The sequence below is a fragment of the Penicillium canariense genome (genome assembly GCF_028826845.1).
Source record: "Penicillium canariense strain IBT 26290 chromosome Unknown utg000004l_segment0_segment0, whole genome shotgun sequence".
Classification (NCBI taxonomy): Eukaryota; Fungi; Ascomycota; class Eurotiomycetes; order Eurotiales; family Aspergillaceae; genus Penicillium; species Penicillium canariense.
The window spans coordinates 1503751-1515761 of NW_026622731.1; the positions used below are offsets into that span (position 1 = coordinate 1503751).

Genomic DNA, 12011 nt, shown 5'->3' on the forward strand with positions numbered 1-12011 from the left:
AGTCACATTAGTCATCGGTGAGGGGAGTCATGCTTGGTGATTTTTGATGGTGAGAGCGTGTGGGACTGCCAGCTCTGGACCGACGGCCATTAGTAGTGGGCCCTAACGCGATGGGAGCCAGATGGTCCCTGCTTTCGGTCCTGACCACCAAGCCTGCACGATCCATGGCAATTCCCGAACCGCCGCTGATCCCCAAACCAATGGTGCCCGATGAACTGTTATCGAAGGTATATTTCAAGCCGGGAGGGTTGCTATTGCTACCCCAACTGGAGGCTCGCTGCGGTGGCCGCATACCAATCGAGTCGGCCTCCGAAGGACGGCCACCATCCACGTCACTGCCGTCGGAGTCGGTCAAACCGAGTTCAAAATCCTGCGCGCCCTCTTCCATGACGCGCTCGTAAGAAGGAGCATTGCGGTTCAGGAAAGGCAGCATAGCTGAAATTCCTTTGCGCTTCTTCGGGTGATTGGGATGAGATGGTCCACCACGGCGAAGCAGGTTGTTGATCTGCAGGTAGACCCGTGACCGACGGTTACGGCCACACAGGAAGAAGCACGCCAGCACAACGATGAACAGAAACAAGAGGATGCCCGGAATGCGGCGGGGGAGTCTCCGTCGAACAGCGCATCATGCCAGTGTTCGCTGTGGAAACCTTCCGTATCCGGGAGCAGTTCCACACTGGGATACTGGAAGTCAGGAGGTACACCAGGGACATTGCTGCCAAAACCAACAGGCAAAGCCTCCACTTCCGCAGGGACCTGCGAAGAAGCGTAAAGAACAATCTTGCCCAACGTCCAGCTCACTTCAGTCGAGTCGATCTTGTTTACAGGTTGGAACGCATCCAGATAGCCCTTCTCCTTGCCGTGGGCCAGGACTTCCTTGGTTCCATTGTGAAGCGAACCAGATGTGTCTTCCAGACCAACCCGAGGCACTCCGATACCATCGTGCAACATATTGATGATCCACGATGCCTTGAAGCACACCTCGTTGGCCTTTTGTTGGTCGACTTTTTTGCCCCATTTGTACTCATGAATGCCATCTTCAATCGAGGCCCAATCCTGCGAACAAAAGATCTTGACCCATTCCTGATATGTGTTGAAGTCGTAGGCCTTATCCTTGTATCCAATTTCAAAGATTTCGTGAGTCGTGTGCCAGTACTCGCTGATGCCGATGAAGTGGTTCACATCAAAGTCGATGGCCGGAACATGGATGCCATGGAGAAGACAAGGATAATCCGAGCAGGGAGCATCCTTGTCCAGCAAGGGGAAAGTCTGACGCAGACACTCGTCAAACTGACCCGTACCCAACAAAGTAGGCCTCGCAGTGCTAACAGGAGCAATATCCTTTCCGTCCAAGGTAGTACGCAAACCCGCTGGTAGACAGGGGTCTGGCAGCTCTTGGACCTCGGGGCCCGCCGCAGCCTGCAATGCCTCCACATACCGACGTCGAGCTTCGTTTACACCAAATTCCAGCCATGAAGTGACAAAGACTCGGTGTTCCTGAACAGAGCCATCGATATTCCGTAGACGAAGAAGGGTTAAGTCATTGGCGTGCTTCTCCGTTTCCGTGGCGTTTGGCGCGAACGCAATCTGAGCCGATGCACCTCCCATATCCAAGAAGCCGTAGGTGTGGTGTCCTTTGCCATGGTCGTGTTTCTCTGGCGCGTCGAAGGTTTCCATGAGATAGTTGGTCGCAATCCATCCATACAGTCCTTCCGTCACGCCCGGAATCACCTGGATATGAACGCCGCAATCGGGGAGTAGAAAATCGGAATTCGCTCGAGCATAGCTGCATATCTGATCGAGAAGAAATTGTCGCTCAAGATTTCCCAGGAGTCTCATGCCCGCCGTCGCGAGGAGGAATATCGGGGTGTCCCTGGCATCCTCCAGAGGAACAATGCTCTTCGCATGGTCCAAGAGCTCGGCCAGATGCTCGGATCCGACGGACTCGGGTCGATCGGCGAAGGAAGAAACACCTGGAGACAGGCGCAGAGTCAGTACATGTCGCAATGGTTGTCGCTTTTCACGGCGGTGCTCACCGGGATGAATCTTCTTCACCCATTCCTCCTTAGTTTTGATCTCAGGAAGCGATTTCAAGTCATTCACATCGCCCTTCTTGCGAGCAGCCGCATTGCGCAACCAACGATAAACGTGGACACGGGTCCCCTATGCGATTGCAGATCAGTGGCCGAAACGGAGAGGCGAGAGTCAGGGGGGTTAAATTGGATTCGACGTACAGAAGATCCAGCGTCCAGGACGACGCCATAACGCCCTATAGCGACCAAAGTTAGTAAATCGAAAGAACTCCTGAAATCGAAGTGAGACATGGGGCACGTACACTTGCCCATTTGGACTCAAGACTATCCGCAGAGCATGACCAGCCGGCGAGAAGACAGGAGCGAATGGAGAAGAGAGACGAGAATGGCCTCCTCAAGAGCGCAAACCGAGTGGGGTCGAAGGTAGGTGAACGAGTGACAGGAAGGCAGGCTTCGAGAGAGGAAAGAACGGAGGTGGCAAGGCTAAATGGCTGGAGGGTCTGGAGAGATAAGGAGTCTTGGAGACTCTCAAAACGGCGACGCGACAGCGGAAGGCAAATACAATACGTGACGGGGGGGCGAGACCGCCCTGGCTAATTGCTCGCCGCTGAGGCGAGCGCCTGGCTGGTTAAGCCGTGTGCCGCATGGGGCAAGCTACAATACGGAGACGCTGCATGACTGTAATTTTACCTCTGATCCTGGGGCCATCCCCCCATGTCATTTTCTGGGACTAGCCCTGCAACTGCCTTGTTACTCCGTACGTCCCTTTCCACGTTCAAGGCCCCCACTCTGTTTAGTGCTTGGCTGTGGTCCAGTACTCCACGGTGCAGACTCCACGGCACTTGGAACATTTGCGACACTTCCTCGTTGCCTTTCCTCTGTTAGTCTTGACTCCGTCCTCTTCCCTTCGAATTGGCGAATTTCGCCGATATCTATTCCATGGAGTCGTCACCCCGGAATGCAGTCCCCGTGGCGTTGCATTCCGTTGCATCTATGGGAAATCGCACAACCACCCCTGCTCGGGTTGATCCTGCCCTCCCACAGGGACGCCGCAACCCGCGCTAAGCCAGTTAGCAAGGGTTTGGGGTCACCACGGTGCGTCAGTATACGTCAGCTCATACCTTCCCCGGGCCGATGGGGCCGACCACCCTACGACGCCCTGCCTCCTGATACGTCACGACTGCAAGACAGACGGCTTGGCTCTCTCTGCATCGTCTGTATACCGCGGGGCCGCTTAGCTGAAAACTCGTCCAACCTGGACAGATCAGAAGATCAGGACACAGAAAAGATGATGCGCGGTAACTTCTGGGTCGACCGGTACTCGAGTTTGGGCAAATTCCCGACCACTGGGCCAGACCGTCCAGCACTGCTTGTGTTCATCTTCATTATGAATATTGTTATGATTGCCACGGGAATCATTTTCAGGGTCTCGGGGCCTGGTGATCTTCGGTTGGCCACGCAAACCCCACCTTTCAGCCTCTAAATACATTCGATGCGAGCGCATCCTTGGAAAGATGATTGTCGGGATCACTTTGCATTTCTACCGTTCTGGGAAATGACACGGTACACGGTCCTCAATTTGCTCCCACCACCAGAACCCCAGGACTTTTTTTTGCTTTTTTGGTTTTTACATCTTCAGGTCCTTAACCCCCGCTGAGACACCACTAGACTCATTGACCACACTCGCCTGGGCTGGGGTGGACGACGACGACACAAAGAGATCGTCGAGAATGGTCCGCTCGCCGATCTGCTCGTCGACGAATTGCGCCCGGTCCAGGCCCACCATCTCTGCCTCCTCATGAACCCGCAAGTGCATGCCGGGAATCCATTTCAAAAGATATAGCAAAACGCAGGACACGGTGAATGAGTATACAGAGATCGCACACACCTCCGCCAATTGCTTTCCGACCTGCATTCCGTTGCCGTCGATGCCACCGGCGGCTTCGCTCACACCATCGAGCGCTGCGACCGACTGCGACGCAAAGATTCCCGTCAGAAAAGCCCCAACCATACCTCCGATCCCGTGCAGCTTGAACACGTCCATCCCTTCATCGATATGTAGCCAATTGTTGACATTCTGGAGAAGCGCGCACACGATACTGGTGAGGAATCCAATGCACGCTGCGAGCCACACGGAGACAAAGCCGGCGGCTGGGGTAATTCCCACCAATCCGGCAATCGCTCCCTGGCAGGCGCCTACTACCGAGAATTTTCCACGATTCTTGATCGCGTCCACTAATACCCAGCCAAGGACACCTGTGCAAGCCGCCGTATTGGTGTTGAATGCTGCTAGCATAGCTCTTACACTCGCATTAAGGGCCGAACCTCCCTATCGAAACTCAAAAGTTAGACAAGCGTAGTCGGTTGAAATCATAGCGGATACGTACGTTGAACCCAAACCATCCGAACCAAATCAATGTTGTCCCAAGAAAGACAAGCGTTGTATTGTGAGGCTTTCCATGTGAGGGCTCATCCATGTGCTTTCGCTTCCCCAGAACCAGAGCGTAGGCCAGTGCAGACCAGCCAGATGCGATGTGGACAGGCCCTCCGCCAGCGAAATCAAGGGCGGGCAGATTGTACAACCATCCATTGCTGTTCCAAGTCCAGCAGGCCACGGGACAATAAACCACAGTCGCCCAGAAGAAGCTGAAGACCAGCGATGGAAGCATGTTTCCTCGTTCGAATGCTCCGCCAACAACGATCATTACCTGAAAGCATCATTAAGTCCTTGATTTCCAGCATGGCATGCGATATCCACAGGCTCACTTACCGTGCACGCGCAGAACAGAAGCTGGTAAAAGCAGAACACAATCTCCGGCAGAACCGCCGAGCCTGGCGATGGAGCAGCCAGCACATTCTTCAAGCCAAAGTTCGTCAAGGTTCCAATGAAAGGACCGGCATCGCGGGCATATGCCAGCGAATAGCCCCAGAATATCCATTGAAAGGTTGTCCTAGCCTTGGATGTTAGCGAAACGGCCAGCTATCGCATTTCCCCCAAGGTAATCATACACAGCTACAATCATGAGCGATTGGAAAAGTAAAGCGAGTGCGGACTTCCTTCGAGCCAGGCCGCTGTAGAACAGACCAATGCCGGGGATAATCAACCAGACAATGAAGCCGCAGAAAACGATATAAGTATAGTTCCATTCAAACCCTACGTATTGGGCGTTCACGTCCACTTTCAAGGGATCTCCACCATTGGGGATGGAGGCATTGTATACAGGCTATGCACGCCAGGTTAATGCCTTGACTTGAACACTTGTGGACGGGTGATATACATACAGCATCGGCCATGGCCGGTCCCAGTTTATGAGGTTAACGACGGGTTTGAATGAGTATGATTTTGGAACGTAACACTAGGCGAGCAGTATCCCGATAGGCTTAAATGCAATCTTCGTGCAGGAAATATTGAATGACAGCAAACGACCCATAACCTACCTAGAACCAAGGGGAAGATATACCTGACCCCGAGGAACTCCCCGGTCTCGATTCATGACAATCCACCATCTATTACTCAATCTCCTTATCTACCGTCTGACAGCTAAGACTCCACACTCGCTTTCTTCAAACTGAAATAAGGGCTCCAGGTGCCGATTTGAGGGAACTCAATCAAAACTGCGTCAGGTTTTCATATTGCAACCTTCGTGTTGCCGATAAAGGGGGGTTAGTGTTGATAAGGATGCGATTAATCAAGCGTTGTCAGATAAGGCCGTCCAACCACAGTTCCCCATTTTGACAACCCCGGATCTGACAACCACCTGGGGTTTAGGCTCTCGTTATCAACACCTATCTTATCATAATAAAATTCTTGGCGGCGGGCTTGGTAGGTTTCCTAACAAGCTCGTATCAGTGAGCTCTTGGCATTTGAAGTTGCGAATTTGAGGAGACTAAGATTACGATAGGAGACTCTGTTTGACGGAAATGCACATAGGGGGAGTACATACTCCGTAGTCTGTGGTTCTAAGAAAATGGGGAACATGGCCACGCCTAGAGCTACCATATGAGGTTTATTTACCGAGTAAAAAAATGCTCCAATAAGGGAAATGACATATCCAGGCCCTTTCCTGCCCTTCAGGTGTCCTCTGAAAAGTTCAAAAGCCTTTCTTGGAAGCTATATATACCCGACTTTAGATCAATATTAACGATAGCGGCAAATTCCCCCAATCGTCGATACCTACCAAGGGGAGGCCATGAAGGGTTTGGCGGTTCGTGCTTTGAAAGGTCGCTGCCAGATCGACGCTATCTGAGGAACAGGACCCCTTCATGGAATAGTTTTGACCCACCACAACCTTATAAAGATCGGAATCTAGGAATTCCCTGCATAAGGACCACCCTGTCAATCACAAGCTAATATAATTTAGCTGTTTTGTTGCTTAGTCCCATTGGTCCCTGGTCATACCCCTAAACTTCGCCACTACCCCGACCACGAATTGCCGATGGCATTGCCGACTACCACAGATGATTGAACTAACCAATCCCCAACGATCATGACTGCCCATGGCCCTATAGGAGAGGCTTACTGGATACTCTTTGCTAGTGTCGACTTTCTGGGTATCTAGGGTGCCCAAGCTTCAGCCTCGGTCATGGAGACTTTGGGATATGTAACGCCATCAAAAGCACTACGCCCCATAGAGACAACCGAGCGCGAATGATGAGGTTCGCCGAAGCGATGTCTATACTCCGCTTGAGGGATCTGGTGTGAACAAGACCGATCCATATAGATATCGTCCCCTCAACGCTCTCTACAGGTTTGTAGATGACTACCCGCTGTCCTCGCGGTACATGTACAGCGGTTTCTCCATTGACCCCAACTGTACTCTCAACTGGCATCTTCATATATGTTCTTAAACCCCATTAGATACTGGGGCTATGGGTTGTACTAATACAGGCTACCAGTTTCAAACTGACGGTGACTTCCATCTGGCTATTGACACCAGCTTCTGCTACCAGCACGATATTCGCTTCAAGTCACAGACCGCCCAGCGCGTAACATTGGCTATACAGGTTTGACTACGGGCCTTGCCGTAAATGTTGAGCTGCAGAGATCCAAGGAAGTGACTCGTAAGATCCGGTGTACGCCGAGTATCAGGGCAGCTACAAGGCTTTCGGAAGTGGACTCTTCAGGGTCTCTGTGCTACGCCCAAGATTGATTAGTATGATGAATATGGCAGAACCGTGATGCCTGCTCGCTTCGGCTATGACAGCACCATGCAATCATATCGCGTCTACCGCTACCCCTGGGTTCGTGGGCCATCTACCAAGCCTGAGGCCGTGGGCGGCGTTAATTATGGCACAAGATCCGAGCTCGGTACTGTTGAACAGGGCTGTTGAGTACTAGTTTAGTGGTGTGATCCCCGCATCGACCTAATCCAGATACGTATACAATGCGGGCAACGTCTGAAATCGATTAGAAGATAAGCACGACTCATCAAAATTTGAATTTATGTATGTACAAGAAGTCGAACCGAGAGCGGCTGACTGAGCAATGGAGGGGTATTGTAATATTAACTGAAAAGAGACCGTCGTGTTCGTATAAGCCGGGTCAAAAGATAGCAGAACCAAAGCAGGTGGGCATATGTGAATACGTTCATAGAATTGCCGGCCTTAAAGCTTCGACTCGGTGCCGATGGCCTTGCGACGCATCTGCCGAGAAGATACATCAGCAGGCGCTGGGGTTGCAGCATTGAGGAAAAGTTGCCGCCCAACGATGTCCGACATAGTTAAGACACGCGAGGAGACTGTGGCACCATCACGGCGGTTTTTGCTAGATGCAATATTAGCTCAAATCCACAAATCGAGTACTTTATTAAATATTACTTACCCTTCACGGCGTGACTGAGCAATCAACTCTGTGAAATCCCATAAACGCCCACGAGGAAGCACTTTGCCAGTTTTGGGATCCCTCTCTGGAGTCCACTCTGGGGCGAGTCTCAGAGATGGTCCAGCCCGAGAGTCCTTGTCCTTAGCAACGAGAATAATTCCCTCCTCCTCGAAGCGCTGATAAGAGTTCTTGAGGGTTTCCTTATTGACAGCTTCGAAATAGGAAAGATCTCCCTGGTAATATAGAGTTTTGCCAAGCTGCCCCAAGAAATTAGCATTCCACGGCATGAGAGGATATGTGCGATTGGAGACCGGAGACTTACCAGTTGGGCACTGTCTTGAGCCTTTTTGTTGTCTATCCAGATATTCTGCGGACCATCTAGGGGAGGTGTGAGTCCGACAAGAGACACAGCACCAAGCCATGAGGCTTCAATGAAAGGCCAGATCAAGAAGCAATAGAAATCATAGTTCTCTCGGCCACATGTACGTTCAGCGTCACTCAGTTCCACATACTGCGGAACACCAGAGCTGTCACGGGTGATGCTGATCACATCATCTGTCTCTAGACTGTGCAGGGTATTTTCCATGTTGGTGACTAAGCCCTCGGGAGGGAAGATGAATTCACCACGGAAAAGCTGAAGATTATTAGCTAAGAACTGTAGAGGTATCGCAGCTGGACGGGCATACCTGAGAAAGGAACGCGACCTGGTTCTTCAAAGCTTCGAAGGTGATCCGCTGGTTAGTGGGCCCGCCACCTTGCTTGATTTTCGTATACATCGCAACAGAAACCAATGCTTCGGTAATGAAGAGATGAATGAGCATGTTGCGATAGAATGACAGCTGGAACCGATCCACGGCGTAGTAGGTAGGCTCCACTAATCCGGATATCACACCAACTAGCTTTGGTCCCAGCACGTCAAGTGCACGCTCAACAACCACTTCTGTCGGGGAGCGGTAGAAGTGAGCAACCCGACCACCCTTGGCTCGTACGCGATCACAGAGCCAATCTAATCGCCGCACCAATTCACCCTTTCCAACACCACGGCCACGGAGTGTCAAAAGCACAGTTCCGACAAGCGCGGGTGGCATCATCACAGATACATCGTTGATTTCGGATAGAACGCGATATCCCAAAGATCTGAGTATCCGGCCCCGTTCGGCCTGCGCAAGCTTCTGGCCGCTGCCTATGCTAGGGAGATTGAGACGAGAAAGCTGCTGAGTGAGGAATTCTCGCAAACTCCATGGTTCATGGAACCGAACATCAACTCGCCCCAATTTCAGGGATAGTACTGAAGAGGATGACAGGAGATCTGCCAAGTTCTCCTTCTGTTTAGGTTGACCTAGAAGTTCGCTAATATAGGATCTGTTCCAAAGTCAGCATCTAAGTTGAGAAAAAAAGGGTTGTGCGCTAATATTCATACTCAGTCTCGATAACCTTGTCGTATTGTGTGCTGACGGGACAAATAATGGTGTCTTCAACCCGACCGGACAATACACTTTCAACTATGAAATTCAGAATTCCGAACTTGGGAGAAAGTAGTTTTCCAGTCCGGGACCGACCGCCCTCAATGAAGCATTCAAAATTGAACCCTTGCTGAAGGAGGGTGTCGATATAGGCCTGCACGACTGTATGATACAGGGGATCGTTCCCGAAGCTGCGTCGAATCCACATAGCACCTATGTATATCAGTATAACATGTTGGAAACGGCGTGGTGCAGGCTCTCTACTAACCTGCATGCTGTAAAAATGGGCCAAGCAGCGGAATGTTCAAATTGTCACCCGCAACAACAACTGGGAGACCAATTCCCAGACGGTAGCAAATGAGTTGCAAAGACACATAGTCCACATGCGATTTGTGGCAGGGTAAGAACACAATTGACTGCTTGTTCTTCGCAGCAGTCTCTGCTACAGACCGTAGACGCAGAACCTCCTCACTGGACACGTGAATACCTTGGTGGTAGGCACGGGTTAAAAGTTGCGTGCACAAGTAGTATGCGCCTCGAATGAATGTCTTGCTCTCCATCTTGCAGATCATATTATCCATCATAGTGTCCACCACCTCTTTAAGACTGCTTTCGATCTCATGTCGGCGCCGAGCTCGCTTCTCGTCCAAGTTTGCGCCTTCTTTAATCGCAACCAGACCTTCCTTCTCTTCCACTCCAAGGCGGGTACTGGCCAGTTCCCTGACTTTGTCCTGTAGCATGGGACTGGATAGGATAGAGGACTTCATCCTCTCTCCAAATCCCGGATAGAAGACAGGCTGCCCGATAACATCTTCGTATGCGCGCCAGCCTGTTCCAGACATGTACAAGCTCACTTCGCGGAGGAACTCGAGGGGGTTTGCGCGGAATCGCGCCATATGGCGGACGAGGTTTCGTTCGGTGATAGGATCATCTTGCGCATCGGGGCCGCCCGTGAAGCCAGACGGATGGATTGTTACCTGGTTGCCGACAATCTCCAGGTCCGGAGCCGATTGCTCATCGCTGATGGCCGATTTTGGGGGAGGCATGCTGGCTGTAGTAGCGTAGGAGTGGGGCAACGGCCTTCGGGATTTAGCTATCAGGTCATAGGTCGGAGAGCTGGGCCATTGACAGATATGAAACGGTGAAAAGGTCTGGTAGATCCCTGGAGAGAAGAGAGTAAAAGCGGGACAGGGCCATAGCTCCTAATCCCAACAAAACGGGTGATCGTCCCCGGACGTCTTGACGGAATCACGGGGTTTCCCCCGGACTCTCCCAGCCGAGGTGTAAGTCACGTGGTATCAACCAGGCAATTCTTGCGTCCCCGCTTGGCGCGAACGTTGAAGCTAGTGACTCCAAATAGTACAATAATTGGCCCCATCTCGACCACCATGTCCCGCTTGGTCAACAGAGTGAAGTCCTTCTCTAGTAAGTTCCAATTGCACCATTCGGGCTTGCTCCAAGCTTACCACTTCTCCTTCGCTTTTTAGCCGCGGCTTCATCGCTGCTTGCCGACGCCTCGGCCGCCGCCTCACGGTCGGCCCGGCCGCGGGCCTCCTTCCAAGTCTTCCGTGACGTCCCCGAACTTCGCCAACTGCGTCGGCAATTATTTAAAAATGATCGCACCATGGGTCTCGTGCCCACGATGGGTGCTCTTCATGAAGGCCATCTATCATTGATTCGAGAGGCCGCCCGGGAGAACACCGACGTCTTCGTGAGCATCTACGTCAACCCGACTCAATTCGGCGTCAATGAAGACCTCTCGAGCTATCCTCGCACCTGGGACAGTGATGTGGAGAAACTGGAGAAGCTCAATGAAGAGCTAGGTAGCTTGGGTGCAGGGACGGGACGAATTACCGCGATTTTCGCCCCGACCTCAAAGATCATGTACCCTACCCTGCCACCTTCGTCTGAAATCGACGGATACGGCTCCTTTGTCACAATTACCCCCCTTGCCACCAAGCTTGAAGGCGGTTCTCGCCCGGTCTTCTTCCGAGGCGTGGCGACTGTTTGCATGAAGCTTTTCAATGCGACATCCCCCGATCGCGTCTACTTTGGTCAAAAAGATGTGCAACAGACTGTGATTATCAAGCGGATGGTCAAGGATTTCCTCGTCGGCACTGAGGTTCGAATTGTGGCAACGGCTCGCGAAGCAGATGGGCTGGCCCTGAGCTCCCGCAATGTCTATCTTGGTGCTCGGAGACGTACTGTGGGACTCACCCTCTACGAAGCCCTAAGTGCCGCAGAAGAAGCATACAAAGCGGGCAAATCTTCTCGCGATGATATCCTGGGGGCTGCTCGCAGTGTGGCTGAGCGTGTGTTGTCCGAGCAACAAACACTCTCTCCATCGGAGAGGGCGCTCTACGAGATTGACTATATCTCCCTGGCCGACCCCGAGACTTTAGACGAGCTAGATCTCGTCGATCCTAACAGGGGGGCAGTCTTGAGTACGGCTTTCAAGATGGCACCTCTGGAGGAGACCAAGTCTGGGGAGGATTGCGGCTTGGGAGATGGCAAGGTTCCCGTACGATTGATTGACAACATAATCCTTCAGCCTCAGGCTTAGGTTAGGGCGATGTCAGCCATCATATCCCTGTAAACATACATTCCCTCCGCATTTAGGGTCAAAAGCACCCAAGATATAGACTAATTACGACTTGATTTGATGTTTATTTGGTGTTGCTCTAAAACGGCAAG

General features: G+C 51.9%; 4 protein-coding genes across 4 annotated transcripts; 1 reads left to right on the plus strand and 3 right to left on the minus strand.

Annotated features, from left to right (window-relative positions):
* Positions 1-7: 7 nt before the first annotated feature.
* N7482_006875 (putative nucleoside diphosphatase (Ynd1)) lies at positions 8-2345 on the minus strand (the record flags this gene model as incomplete). The annotated part of the gene is given in 4 exon segments (XM_056689000.1): positions 8-608; positions 620-2163; positions 2235-2269; positions 2336-2345. 4 exon segments carry the CDS (start codon positions 2343-2345, stop codon positions 8-10), a joined length of 2190 nt encoding a protein of 729 aa, XP_056541429.1.
* A 1315-nt stretch (positions 2346-3660) lies between these two features.
* On the minus strand, positions 3661-5327 carry N7482_006876 (ammonium transporter; the record flags this gene model as incomplete). The annotated part of the gene is made up of 5 exons (XM_056689001.1): positions 3661-4362; positions 4421-4741; positions 4804-4984; positions 5043-5257; positions 5316-5327. The coding sequence occupies 5 exons, from the start codon at positions 5325-5327 to the stop codon at positions 3661-3663; spliced, it is 1431 nt and encodes a 476-aa protein (XP_056541430.1).
* A 2310-nt stretch (positions 5328-7637) lies between these two features.
* Positions 7638-10363, minus strand: N7482_006877 (lysophospholipid acyltransferase family protein; the record flags this gene model as incomplete). The annotated part of the gene is made up of 6 exons (XM_056689002.1): positions 7638-7797; positions 7855-8111; positions 8177-8488; positions 8541-9216; positions 9275-9530; positions 9586-10363. The coding sequence occupies 6 exons, from the start codon at positions 10361-10363 to the stop codon at positions 7638-7640; spliced, it is 2439 nt and encodes an 812-aa protein (XP_056541431.1).
* A 342-nt stretch (positions 10364-10705) lies between these two features.
* On the plus strand, positions 10706-11880 carry N7482_006878 (pantoate--beta-alanine ligase PAN6; the record flags this gene model as incomplete). Its single annotated transcript, XM_056689003.1, has 2 exons — positions 10706-10742; positions 10805-11880. 2 exons carry the CDS (start codon positions 10706-10708, stop codon positions 11878-11880), a joined length of 1113 nt encoding a protein of 370 aa, XP_056541432.1.
* Positions 11881-12011: the final 131 nt, after the last annotated feature.